Source organism: Anomalospiza imberbis, unplaced genomic scaffold (assembly GCF_031753505.1).
Source record: "Anomalospiza imberbis isolate Cuckoo-Finch-1a 21T00152 unplaced genomic scaffold, ASM3175350v1 scaffold_44, whole genome shotgun sequence".
Classification (NCBI taxonomy): Eukaryota; Metazoa; Chordata; class Aves; order Passeriformes; family Viduidae; genus Anomalospiza; species Anomalospiza imberbis.
The window spans coordinates 1,059,416-1,073,800 of NW_027100049.1; the positions used below are offsets into that span (position 1 = coordinate 1,059,416).

Below are 14,385 nucleotides of genomic sequence, written 5' to 3' on the forward strand. Positions count from 1 at the left end.
GTACGGAGCTGTAGAGACTGTGTGTTTATTGCAGCGCTGGACACATGTGGGGATCCTTCCCCTTCAAAGGGCATGCACGCCCCTGTGTAAGAGACGGTCCCAAGTTCCCCTCATTTTTGCCTCACGTTTGCCGCAATGGCAGAGACTGAGATCCTGGAGACGCCGAGCGGAGTTCTGGCTTGGAGAGATGGATAATTATTTTTGCAGGTGTATTTGCTGTATCACCATGGACCACCGCTTTGAGCAGTGCCTGGCAAGGAGCGGCTTGTTCTACCTGCTTACACCTGCTTCACAATACCTGCTCAACCCACGAATTTTCCCACCTCTTGGCCAAATGAACTTTCTGGGGTAACTCTGGTGATCTCCCACGGAAGACCCCTCATCTGCCTCATGACCACTGTGATGGATGGAGATTGAAGCCCCTCCCAAAGACTGAGACTCAGATCCCTACCACAGGGAGGAGGGCTGGCCTGATCAATGCGAGATGTTTGCCCAGGTGTGGTCGATGGACCAAGAAGACAATGGCTCTCGCTCACTGCTGATAACATGACCTGTTCCCCTTTGGTGGCTTCAATGGACATTCATTGTCTTGTCCCCGTCCCCCCCTTCCACAGAGGACTATAAAAGACCCCTGAGATAACCAAGATTTTGAGATTCTCCCTGATGTGACACGGCTCTTTGGGAGCCACTGCAGGAGCAGCACCCTGGGAGCCTCGGGAATGCCCCTCTGGGATCCACAGCACACACTCCCTGGGGCTGGAATTCCAGTTTCCAGCCAGGAAAAGATGTTCCTGCCCTTGAAGGCAAAGCTCTTAACAAGGAGCCAAAAGCCAAGTGGAGCAAGTTCCTACAGTGACATTTCACTGCCAGCTTTCATAACTTCACCCATAGTTGTTGTAGCTCATGGATTAGGAATGAAATCAGGGCAGGGTCTTTGGTGGGAGCTGCCCTGGATCAAGGTAGACACTGAGAGAGAAACAGAGCAGGCAAAGAGAGGCAGGAGAGAAAAGAGGACACAAACACTGAGAAGGTGGCACTCTGAAAACAGAACTGCAACTGACTGAAAAGGAATGGGATGGAAAGAAATAATTTTGTGACTTGTATTTCCAATCAAAATACAATTTCCTCCCTTTCTCACAAACCTCCTCCCGCTGTCATTCAGCAGGGCTGTCAGAATGTTCTTCATTCTGAATGGATGTTCCATGCAGCTGTCACAAAGAAACAGGGAATAGGGACTTTCATGCTCGTGGGGAGTTTGACATCCTCAGCTGAGGAGAGTAGAAGGCACCACAAGGAAAGGACAGCTGAGCTTCACCCTTCCTCAGGAAAGAGGCGGGGGAAAAATCTCTCGGCATGTCTGCAGCTGCTCCCACAGGGATGTGAAGGCTGATCCCCGAGCCCCAAAGGTCACATTCAGGGCTGCCCTCAGGGAATGCTCGCCTGGTATTGAGGGGCAGTGTGGGAGCACCTGGATCTTGGAGAACCCAGCTGCCCCTCATATTTGGAGGTGCCTGAGGAGGGCTGGGACGATTCCAGGAACATCCTGCAGTGGCATCCCCCCTGTCCCGCTCTGCGTGTGCTCAGTCCCAAACCTGACCCTGATCCTGCTCTCAATCTCACTCCACATTTAGACACACTCACAGTTCTGTATTTAATCTCATCTCAGTGCAAGACTCATCTAGCCTCAGACCCAATCCCAACCCCAGCCCTAAAGCCAATCCCATGTCTAGCTTTAACCCCAATCCCAGCTCTGATCCTATTCTCAGTCCCAACTCCAACCCCAGCCCCAATTCCACCCTCTTCCTAAATCCTCATGCCAAATCAAATCCCAGGTTCAGCCTTTCTGGGCGTTTGGGGGTGTCTTTGTCCCTCTGACCCCGATGACGTTTGGGCGGGGTCACACCAGGGCTGAGAGGGGCAGAAACCCCCCCGCCTCCCCAGGGATGAGAAGGTCGGAGAGCCCCCCCACCCTGAGCACCCTCAGAGGTTAGAGGGACACAGAGCCCCTGGTCCCCAGCCCTGCACAAGCATTTCCTGAGGCCAGAGGGATGGAGACCCCCTGAGCATCCCCCAGGGCAAGGAGACAAAGACCCCTGAGCATTCCCAGGGCTGAGAGGGACAGAGACTGCCCTGAGCAACTCCTGGCAAAGGGTGAGAGGGAGGGAGACCCCCCAGGCATTCCCTGGGGTGAGAACAATGGAGACCTCCTGGAGAATGGCCTGGGGTGGCAGGGACAGGGACACCCCCTGGGGAATGGCCTGGGGTGAGAGAGACAGGAACACTCCCTTGGGAATGGCTTTCAGTGACAGGGACAGACCCTGGGGAATGGCCTGGGGTGACAGGGACAGGGACAACCCCCCAAGCTCCTCCCAAGCATCCCCCAGGGCGAGAGGCACAGACTGCCCTCGAGCATCCCCTGGGCACCGGACAAAATAATCTCAGCAGAAATCAAACTTAACTCTGCATAAAATACTTTGATGAATATTTGATATTCCCACAAGTCACTTGTGATGGAAATGCAAACAAATCCCAAACATGAGCAAACCGACAATAGAAGCAATTCTGTGGCAATTCCAAATTTCATCGTTTCCTGCACAGCTCCAGCTCAGCTACTGGCAGGTTCCAATAAAAGAAAAGTGGAAATTCGGCCCAATACAGATTATTAAAAGGAAGGGAAAGCTCTGTGTAGCTGTCACAATGGTGACAGGGACGAAGAGAAAAATGATTCTCACATTTGGCTGTTGTAGATGCAGGCGAACCCAATAAGAAGAATGAAGATGTCTAACTCCAGAAGGCTGAATGATTTCTTTATTATAATTATGCTATGATACATTAATATGCTATATAAAAGAGGATACTAAATTTACATGCTATTTCACTAACTATGATATCTAACTAACTCACAACTCGTGACCCTCTCTGGAGAGCCCAGACACAGATGGATCTGATTATCCATTGGCCCAAACAATCCACCGTGATCCAACCAAGCGTTCACTCCAGATAAACAATTCTCCAAACACATTCCACAAGAGAAAAAACAGGAGCAGAAATAGAAATTATTTTCTCTTTCATTTCTCTCTGTGCACCTTTAGAAAAATCCTGAGAGAGAGAAAAATGTGCTTGACACATTTGGCAAAGCCCCCAAGCCTGTGAATTTGGGACTTATTAGGAAATTTAGCTACTTGAGCTGGGCTTCTTGTAGGACTTCGTGCAGCCTTGTGTTCCTCAGCTTGTGGTGAATGATCCTTGTCAGTCTTGCTGGCATCATTTGCTTCCTTTCCTCCAGTGATTTTAACAAACTTTTCTAGGAAGGACAACAAAATATTTTCTTTACACTGGCCACCCACAACAGCCATTTTCCTCATAAGTTCTCCCAAAAGTCACAAAGAAGAAGCTGCCTCCAGGTGTCCAAGAGTTCCTCCAGAAAGAGCCAGAACCTCCTGAGAGGAGGGAACCATGCTCTTGTCAAAGGCACTCGGGGTCAGACAACAGTGCCCTGAACTCACTGCACCAAAATAATGTCTCAGTCTGGTTAATAAAATTGTTAGAGAGATGCCTCTGCCCCAATTAAGATGCTAACGAGACCAAATCCCAAGTGGATTTTATTGAACAGTAAATATGAGGTAGAGAGAGAGATGGAAAGAAAGAGAAAAGGGGGGAGAGCAAGGGAGTGACAGGGACAGAGACCTCCCCTGAGGTGGGGCAAGTGTGACATTGTCCCCTGTGTGCGTGGCCTTCCCAGGGTGGGGGTTTTACACCTAAGCCAGTTTGGGAAAGGGGGTGGTGTTCACCCCCCACCCCGAGCAGGGATTGCCTCACTGTTTCAGGGTGCAATGTAAGATGTAACCCAAAGTATGTTTTCAGTCACCATCTTCATAAACTGTGATAAACAGGTGGGGCAGTGTTCTTTATCTCTTCCATGACTCAGCCCTGATAACGCCCTCCAGGGGCTATCTTCTGTTAATGGGCCATTGAGTGCCACTGCAGGACTGATAAAATTACATCATCCCATTGTGGGATGCTCCACCCAGGGGGAGGAACCAAGCATTCCTACCTGGATATAATCTCACCCTTGCAACACCAGGACCACTTTGCCTACTGGATTCCCAGAAGACAAGAGCTCCGTAACCACCACTGGACCTTCAGAGGAAGACCAGACCCTTCTACAGGATCGCCGCTTTGACAGAATCACGTTCATCACTCCAACAGGACTGCAGACACCATTTCATCCGACAGCTACCACCACCCTGACCAACGGGGTGTCAGGTTAAATCCTGACTCTGTCAATCTAAGCCAGTGTTTCTGTATCATTGCCTTGATCTTAATATTCTTACTAAATTGTAATTCTGGCTTAGACTCTCCCCCTGGTTTGCCTTCAAACCAGTATAAAACTCATTGTGCTCATCCCTTGTTTTTCTCCCAAAACAGAATTTCCTATCTCCAAACCTTCACCAGATGGAGGAGGTAGCTGCGAGGAAGAAGAAGGAGGCCTGGCACCCCCGGGCAGCTGAGGAGGAAGTCAGTGCCCCTTTCCCCGTCTCTCCTGCTCCATCTCCCAGCCCAGCGTGGCTCCCGGCTGCAGGACAACGATGCTGTCGAAGCCATCCTGCCAGGGACACACTGGGGGGATTCTCTTCCCCTTCCCTCTGGCATGGAGGCAAATCCCATCCTCTCCTTGTCCTTCCTCCCCCAGGGAAGGAGCTGAGGATGGAAACCAGGGAGGACAAATCCCCGCGGCAGAACCTTGTGGAAGAGGCTGTTTTGAGCAACTCCATGGCGCAGAAATCCAACAGGGAGGAAAAGCCCCGGAGATCCCGCAGGAGGAGGGGCTGCAAACCCAACCCAGGGTGCTCTGAGGAGGAAAGACCCACCCTGTGCCAGGAAGGTGGACAGAGCTTCAGCCAGAGCTCAGAGCTGGTGGTGCATGAGCAGGTTCATGATGGGGAGAAGCCCTACAAGTGCTTGGAGTGTGGGAAGAGCTTCAGGAGGAGTTTCAACCTGATCTGCCACCAGATGATCCACACCGAGGCATGGCCCTACAAGTGTGGGGAGTGTGGGAAGGGCTTCAGCTGCAGCTCTGCCCTCGTCATCCACCAACGCATCCACACGGGGGAGAGGCCCTACGAGTGTCCCGAGTGTCAGAAGAGTTTTCAGACCAGCTCCAGTCTCCTCCGTCACCAGCGGATCCACACCGGGGAGAGGCCCTATGAGTGTGGGGAATGTGGGATGACCTTCAGCCAGAGCTCCAGCCTGATCTGCCACCAGAGGATCCACACCAGGGAACGGCCCTATGAGTGTGGGGAATGTGGGAAGAGCTTCAGCCAGAAGTCCCACTTGATCAGCCACCAGAGGATCCACACTGGAGAAAGGCCATACAAGTGTGGGGAATGTGGCAAGGGCTTCAGCCAGAAGTCCCAACTGATCATCCATCAAATGATCCACACTGGAGAGAGGCCATACGAGTGTCCCGCGTGTGAGAAGAGGTTTCCAACCAGCTCCCAACTCCTCCTGCACCAGCGCATTCACACAGAGGACAGGCCCTTCCACTGCCCCGACTGCAGGAAGGGCTTCAAGCACAGCTCCACCCTTGTCAAGCACCGGCGCATCCACACCGGGGAGAGGCCCTACACGTGTCCCCAGTGTGGGAAGAGCTTCACCCAGAGCTCTCACTTGACCAGACACCAACGGAGGCACCAGTAAGGAAAGCTCTGTGAGTGCCCGGACTGCAGGAAGAGCTTTGTGCACTGCTCCAGCTTCATCCCCCATGGGAGAACCCATGTTGGGAAGAGCCCTGGTGATCCATGTTCCCTGTGATGCATGCTGGGAAGAGATCTCTTCCTGCCCTTGCCAATGACATGGAGTGGGATCAAAGAACATGAGGGTCTGGCCATGGCCCTGTCATTACATTCACTCCTACCTCAGGTCATTGCCAGGGGCAGCAAAGGGACTCTCTCTCTCTCTCTGTCCCCGAGGAGAAGGGTGTCCTTTCCAGGCAGGAGGAAATACATGGCCAGGAAGAGCCAGTCAGTTGTGATGTAGTCTTCCCTGTAAATAGTTTTTCTTATCCCTTCTGTTATCAGTATTTTTTCTGTTCCTGTTTGTTCCTTGTCTCGTTGCTGTTCACAGTAAATTGTTCTCCTCCCAGCCCAGGATCTTTGCCTTTTGTGCTTTCCATGGGAGGCGGGAGGGCAGTGAGCGGCAGCACGGTTTTTAGGGGGAGCAGGAAATTGGGGAATCCCATTCCTGAACCCCGGCCCTTGGAAACCGAGCATCCCAGCTGGTCCCAGCCCTGGTGGCCATGGCAACAGCCTTGGGAGCGGGTCCCTGGCTGGGGCTGTGGGAACCTCTTCACTCTGGTGCCCAGGGACAGGACTGGAGGGAGCGGCTGCAGCTGAGTCGGGGCAGGCTGAGGTTGGATCTCAGGAAAAGGTTTTTGCCCAGAGGCTGCTGGGGCACTGCCCAGGCGCCCCAGGGAAGGGTCACAGCTCCAGGGCTCTCTGAGCTCCAGCAGCGTTTGGACACCGCTGCCAGGCCCAGGCTGGCATTGTTGGGGTGTCCTGTGCAGGGCCAGCAGTTGGACTCGAGGATCCTGATGGGTCCCTCCCAGCTCAGCCAGTTCTGTGGTTCTGGGATCCCATTGCCCTGGGGATGGGACTGCCAATGGTTGCCATGGCAACGGGCTCTGGCTCCAGGCCTGAGCTGGTGTCCATGGCAACCACCCCTGGCATGGGGTCTCCATGGAGCTGCCCAGGGACTGACCATAGCAACAGGGGCTGGTGATGGTTGCCATGGAAACTGACCATAGCAACAGGGGCTGGTGATGGTTGCCATGGAAACTGACCATAGCAACAGGGGCTGGTGATGGTTGCCATGGAAACTGACCATAGCAACAGGGGCTGGTGATGGTTGCCATGGAAACAGAGTATGGCAACAGGGGGCTGGTGATGGTTGCCATGGAAACTGACCATAGCAACAGGGGCTGGTGATGGTTGCCATGGAAACTGACCACAGCAACAGGGGTTCCTGGTGATGGTTGCCTGCTAAGGATCAGATTTGTCACAGGCACTCAGAGGGGTTCCATGGGGAATTTCCAAGAGTCTCCAGGCTGTTCAAGAGCTGGAATGTCACAGGCAGAGACAGGGGCTCCATGGAGACCTCCCAGGGGTTTCTGGGGATGGTAAAGAGCCGTGTGGTCAGAGGCAGTCACAGCCATCCCATGGTGACATCCCAGGGGTCCTTTGGCAGCAAAGGCACCGATCTGTCACAGGCACTCACGGGGGCTCCACAGTGACATCCCAGGAGTCCCCAGGCTGCCAAAGAGCTGGGATGTCACAGACACTCACAGGGGTTCCTGTCATGGGCAGAGTGGGAGCTTCAGGCAAAAGCTTTATTTCTTTATTGGAGAAACTCCTGCTGAGTCATGAGGTGGAGAAATGACACCCAACAGCCACCATGGATCCTCAAATCCCTGCAGGACCCCTAGACTTCTAGAATTCCTTCTAATAGAAGAGACTGGCAGCGGCTGGATCCCATCGCGTCCCTGCAGATTGGACAGGTGGAATTGAACCTTAATGCAATTTGTCCCAAAAGATTAATGATGTAATACCAGATAAATCTGTTTAAATACAGCTATGATTGATTCTGATCATTATTAGATAAAATGGTCTATTTACAACACAGAATAAAATTTAAAAAATAGTTATTTACTCCTCAATATAGGAGCTATACCAATTATAGACTATTCTGCTCTATGAAGCAATTTTGACGTCACCAGGGCCTTGCTGGTGTGGTTTGAGCCCACCGCAGGCAGAGCCTCCTGCTCCAGCAGGAACTGCCTTTCCTGTGCCAGGAGCAGGGCAGGTCCCGCTGCAGGAAAAGCCCCAGGCCAGCCCCAGCACAGGGAAGGCCTCGGGCACAAGGGCAGAGTGCCGTGCTGGGAGCTGTGCCAGGGAGAGCCTGAGGCACCAAAGGCGCCTTGGCAGCAGCAGCTGCTTGCAGGGCATGGCCAGAAGCCTCCCTTGGCAACCCGGCCTGGTGGCCACCACTGCAATGTCACTGTTGAGTAAGAAATGTCACAGGCTCATCAGAAGGCTGATTGGCATAATGTGCCATATGTTTGGAACTGCTCCTTTTTATATGCTGTTCCGATCCAGGTAGATAAAATCCCAGTGGCACATATCAGAGGTTTGTTAGGGAAGACAGTGTGGATCAATTCTGCCTCGAGTACAGACAAACCCATTGGTGGGATTGTCTTTGCTCAGGGACCAGGTTGTACACGGTGAATAATGCAGAAATATGGAAGAACACGATGTGTACCTCAGGGAGATCTCATATGCAAATATCACTGTTTGTTGGATGTTCCTGCCACTGTCTTTGCATTAAACCACACCAACATGAGACAGAAGGAAATGTGTAAGTGTCGAAGGTTTGTGCAAGTGATATAGAAGGAAATGTGTGTCAAAGGTTTGAGCAAGTGAGATGGAAGGAAATGTGTCTGAGTAAGTGAAAGATGGAAGTTTTTACCTGATGAAGTTTTTACATGACGTTTGGTAGTATGTTGATGATTTGGAGATAAGGGGTGGAATGTCCTAGGGTGACGTTATGGTGCTTGCATCCCCAATCATGTGTTCTGTTTATGCTTGATGTTATGTTCTGTGCCTTCAGGACTGGCTCCGAAAAGTGAAGGTTTGTTTTGTCTTGTTACCAGCCGGCTCACCTCCCCTCACAGTCTGTGTCTAGGAGAGAGGCTAGGGCTTGCTGGCTTTCTTGCTTACTTGCTGGCTTGCTTGCTTTCGCTTTGCTCTTGCTCCTGCTTTTTGCTTTTGCCCTTGCTTTTGCTTATTAATTAGTTTAGCTAGGCAATCCAATTTTTTCCCTGGACTGTTTTTTTTCCTTTACCTTTCCTGAATACCATTTGAACCTGCTCAGGACTGGGACCTGGGAGACACCAAGACACACTGAGAGCCAGCATTTTGTGACCTGCAGCAGCCACCCCTAGTGCCGGAGACCGATAACTGGGCAACCACTCCCAGCAGAGACTTTCTGAATTTGTCACCTCTTCAGAGCGTAGAAAGAGTTTTTGTCATCTGGTGTTGTTCATTTTTTGTGCTGGGGAGTGCTTTGCCTGCTCAATAAACAGGTTGTTTCCACTACTCTCTGAGGAAATTCTTCCTGAGCCAGGTGAGCAAGGGGCTGTGGGGGTTTGCTTTCTGGGGGCTCCTTCTGGAGGTTTTCTCCCAAATTTGCCCAAAACCAGGACACATTACTGCATCAGCAGGCTGTTCTTCGGTGAGATGCAGCAGGGCCCTGTTCAGCCTGTGCTCAGCAAACTGACTGGCCATGAGCCACAGGTGGATGTACCTCACCATGGCAGGCACCTGGAGAAGGCACGGGGAGACTTGGAAAGCTGCCAGAGGGAGGAATGTCCCCAGCTTCCCCAGAGAAGTGCTTCCCTTGCCACCACACTGCCATGGCCTCAAAGGCTTCCAGTGACCAGTAGGCATGGCTTGGGAGGCCAAGCAATTCCTGGGAGGATCAAACCCTGGCCACAGGCTGCTTACTTGCTTTGGATTGGAAAACCCCTCCTCTACGAGCATATCCAGCAGGGCAGCACAGGTCTTGGTTTTGGAGATGTGCGAATATGCTCTGAGCCCTGTGCCCATGGTGCTGGTCTCTTCCTCCCAAATCCTCTTGATGAATTTGCAAACCAGCTGTAGGAGAAGGGCAGGAAGCCAGGGATGTTCCACGGAATGCTCCAAGCGCGGTGTTTGGCTGAGCGGTGACAGCAGGCCCAGCCCAGCTGGGGATGGCTGCAGGTACCTGCGCTGTTCTGTGGAAGAGGCCACAGGCGGGGTCCTGCTCTTGTGTGCGCTGCACGGCTGCACCTGGCAAAGAGCGAGCGCAGCCTGAGCTGAGGGGCTGCGGGAGAGGCCAGAGAACACAGCCCAGCCCTGCGCTCCCCAGGAAGGGACAGCCCTGGGATGGCCCAGGAGATGGAGCACGGCTGTGGGGTGTCTGCCCTGGCCCCTATTCCGTCCTGTCCATGGGCAAGTGCCCAGGGGATGGGATGGGATGGGATGGGATGGGATGGGATGGGATGACACGGCATGGCATGGGATGGCATGGGATGGCATGGGATGGCATGGGATGGCATGGGATGGCATGGGATGGCATGGGGCCAAGCTGGCTGCAGGCACCGGCCCTGCGGCCTGGCTCTGGCACTCACCCTTCTGCAGTGGCTGGAACTGCTCCACCTCTTCAGGCTGCTGTGCTGGGACAGTCCCAGGGCCTGCTTTCTCCTCCTTCCCCCAGGCCAGCTTGGGCACGCTCGCAGGCCTGTGCTCTACGTCACTGCCTGGATTCATGGCTGCTTGCAGGAGAAGGTGGCTCGGAAAAGGTCTGAGTCAGCAAGTGCTGCAGAGTGAAGTCTTGGCAAGGCTACAGGACAGCAAGTCCTGCACTCTGGTCTTGGGGGCTCCAGCCACAAGGACAGGAGACTCCTCATCAAGAACCATGCTAAGCAAATGCCACGGTCTGCCCTGGAGGGCACCTGCAGAAGAGAAGCCTCGGGAAGGCCACAGGTCACCAAGTCCTGTGGTCTGGCCACGAGGTCACCTGCAGGAATAACGCCTCGGAAAAGCTCCGGGTCAGACACGAACGAGTGCGCTGTGCGGGGGCTCCTCACGGCACCGCTCTGTCCCGTCCTGTCCCGTCGTGTGCTCCGAGCACTGTGGCGTGGTCTTGTCACCGCCAGCTCCTATGTCAGCCCGTGTCACAAAGGGCCCTTGGACACGCTGTCCCGTTCCATGCCACGGTGACCGTGCTGCACCGTGTCACAAAGGACCCCTGCACACACTGCCCCATGCCCTGGGGCCGCCCCCAGACCACCCAAAGTGGCTCAGGTTGGAAGGAATCCCTCACCCCAAGTGTCTAAGACAGCCCGACAGGATCTTTAGGAACGGCTCAAACCATCAGCAAACGCTGCCCTGCTCTGCAGGCTCAGGGCAGCAGAAGGAGCCCCCAGGGCTGCCGACGCAGCCGCGCTGGGAAGGGCACGGGGCCTTCACAGAAGCTGGCACGGCCTCCTTGGGACACGTCCCGGCTGGTGGCCATCCTAAACCCGCGGGTGTGACACAGACAAGGAACGTGTGGGCCAGGGCAGGAATGCTGCTCTGACCCCTGGGGCCCGGGGAGCGCTGACATCAGCAGGTGTGGCACAGTCCCTGCCCTAGCAGACCTGCCACCCCCAAGCCCTGGCAGCACCGGTGCCCGTCTCCTGCCCCAGAGACCTGTGTCCGTGGGGGGCTTCTGTGCCAGAGGGAGCCAAAGCCCACGTGCATTGGGGGCTGCGCTCCTGCCTGCAGGGGCTGTTGGCAGGAGCACCTGGAGCAACTGCTGGCAACAGTTGGTCTCTGTCAGAAGCTCTTACTCCATGATGAAATTATTTTCTCATTGAAATTATTGCCTTCAGCACAAAAACCCCTTAGCGGCGAAGGCACAGAAGAATCTGGCAAGTAAGAATCCTTAATTCAGGAAAGATTTACTTCCCATTGCTCAACTCAAGTAGTTCCAAGAAGTTGCAAACTTCCCAAATTAATTGGGATGGCCTGAGGAGGTGAAGATTTGGAATTTTGCTTCCCATCTCAAAGCAGCAACTCATTTGCCTTAACCTCATCCACTGAGGGTCACTTTACAGAACATAACACGACAAAAAAAAAGGGAAAAAACAAGGTCCATTCTTTGGTTTTCTATGAACAGATGGTAATATCCTAATTCTCTTAAGGAATAAAAGCTCTCAAGAAATGAGAGTCCACTCAGTGGTACAATAGTAGCCAAAAGAAATGAGTAGATGGCAAAAGGGCTAATCCTCCCCCTGGTACAGATATTTGAGTGGCCAGTAAAGTACAGCTCTCCCCTCTTGTTCCCTGCAGGACAATCAGGACCATGAAGAGGAAAAGTCACAGTTATTCCTTCTGGCCTCCATAACCAAAGCTGTGCCAAAGCACAGATGCTGCCTTCAAACTGACTCAAATTCCAGCCTAGACCTCTCACCTTCCAGACAACTCCTTCTCCAACACCCCACCAGCACCAAGCCCCCCAAACTCCCGCACAGAAGCCCTCAACACTCTGCCAGGAGCCCCAGCTGTCCCCGTCCCTCCGCAGAGCTTTCCCACCCTCCAGCAGACGCCCTGGTTCCCTGCAGGTGCCGTGGGATGGCACTCAGGAGGATCTGCTCCAAGGCCTTCCCCTGGAGCACGCTCAGGCTGCCAGGCCTATGGATCCTGGATCATCCTTCCCACCGAGCCTTCCTGTGTACGGCTGTTCCATTTGCACCTTTGCGCTCAGCTCGGACTTCTCCACTTCACCAGGAGAGCTGGGAAAGGATGGAGAGCAGCCTGGCAAGCTCTTTCTGCAGCTCCCTCTTTACCCTGGGGAGGGAGAACATTCCACAGGAAAGCAACTGGTGCCACAAGGAGCGGGTGGCCTCAGGCACCTTTGGGGATGGAACAAGGCCTTGGTTTGACATAAGTAAGCACAAGCAATTCACATGAGTAAACAAGTAATTAGCACAGACATACCTAAGTACTTAGCACCAGTTAGCATAACAAAACCTGATGGCCTAACTTGACATGAGAGTGACCTGACAAAAAGCTTTAGACACAGTCTACCAGAAGAACTAAGGGCAAGTGTGGAATCAGCCCTGTGCAGGGAAGCCCTGAGGAAGACTTTGTGCTGCTTTGGGGCATCGAGACCGCTCCTGGCAAGGGCCTGGACATCAGCTTCAAGTATGGGAATCTGACACAATGTATTTCCAACCGCCTGCCTATGGAATCACCTCAGCAGTGTAAAGATGGATGGTGATTTTGATACAAATCCTACATCAACCCACTGAAATTTATACATGGTGGAGAAACATTTCAGTGGGTGCAGACCCTTGCCCTCCTGCCAGGTCAATCAAAGGGCTTTTGGCTGACAATGCATTTGTCTGCTGATTTGTTTGAATGAGGGAGACCCCTCAGGACTGCTATATCCTGAGGGAACACCGTTGGCCTTGGCCTGTAGACACCTGCACAAGCTTAAAATCAGCTGCCTCAGCTTCCAGGACCTCTCTTGGCCAGCATCCTGACGTGGATGCAGGAGTGCTGTGAGGCACTGCTGGGACCCAGCGGGACAGGACCGGCTGTCTCGTGTCCATGTAGCACCCCTCACACAGCCAGGGCCATCCCAAAACCAGACAAACACTCACGTGTCAGCACAGGGGAGCAAGGAGCACTGGGCTCCTCTCAAGTTATCTCAAAGTTCGAGAATCCACCACAGCACTGGTAAATTTTTGGGGGGACCAAGGACTTTGAGTATCAAAAGGGAAACTCCAGTTTGTAGGGAGGGAAGTTAAATGCCTGGGACATGTGATTTGTCAAGGGAGCTGGCAGCTGAACCCTGAGAGAATTGCAGGGATAGCCTCACTCCCATGACCAAAAACTAAGAGAGAAGTCCGAAGGTTTTTAGGCCTGTTGGGATATTGCAGGCTATGGATTGAAGGATACACGCAGGCTATCAGGTTCTTGTATGAAAAGTTAGTAGAAGAAGAGATTAGGTGGGAAGAAGACAACCAGCAAATTTTGAAGCTTCAAAGCAAAAATTAGTCAGTGAAGCAGCACTGAGTCTTCCTGCCTTAGACAAACCCTTCTATCTGTTTGTGGATATAGAAAAAGGGGCAGCACATGGAGGGTTAGCCCAGGACCGGGGAGGATCCAGGAAACCAGTGGCCTGTTTATCAAAACCGCAAGACCCTGTCAGCTGGGGGTGGCCAACCTGCATTCAGGCAGTGGCAGCGAGCGCCCCACTCGTAGAAGAAAGCAAAAAATTAACCTTTAGGGGAAAATTGAAAATATATACCCCACACTCAGTAAGGAGTATCCTCAGCTAAAAGGCTGAGAAATGGCTCACTGATTCCCAAGTACTAAAATATGAAGCCATCTTAATAGATAATGGTTTAGAGCTAGATGTGAGTAACCAACTCAACCCTGCCCAGTTTTAGATGGAAAACCAGGTGAGGAATTAATATGTAATTGCCTAGAAGTTATAAACTACCAAACTAAAGTAAGAGAGGACCTAATAGATCAACCACTCCAAGGTGGAAAACGATTGTACATCGATGGATTTTCACGGGTAATCCAGGGCACAGGGTATTGGGGTAGGCTATAGCAGATGAAGAGTTAGTGGCCCTAGAAAACGGAAAGTTACCTTCCAACTGGTCAGCCCAAGCATGTGAATTGTATGCCCTAAAGTGAGCTCTGGAAATATTCACACAGTAAAGAGAAACAATATATACAGACTCAAAATATGCTTTTGGAGTACTGCATACCTTTGGAAAAATTTGGGAAG

General features: G+C 52.7%; 1 protein-coding gene across 1 annotated transcript in view; it reads left to right on the forward strand.

The window, feature by feature from the left end:
* The window catches only part of LOC137466804 (zinc finger protein 420-like), a 198,060-nt gene extending 192,237 nt beyond the window's left edge, over positions 1 to 5,823 (forward strand). Inside the window, exon 2 of the mRNA XM_068178462.1 lies at positions 4,886 to 5,823. Coding sequence (XP_068034563.1) covers positions 4,886 to 5,700 — 815 coding nt within the window. The 3' untranslated portion in view covers positions 5,701 to 5,823. The remainder of the gene's footprint in view (positions 1 to 4,885) is intronic.
* The last annotated feature ends 8,562 nt before the right edge of the window (positions 5,824 to 14,385 follow it).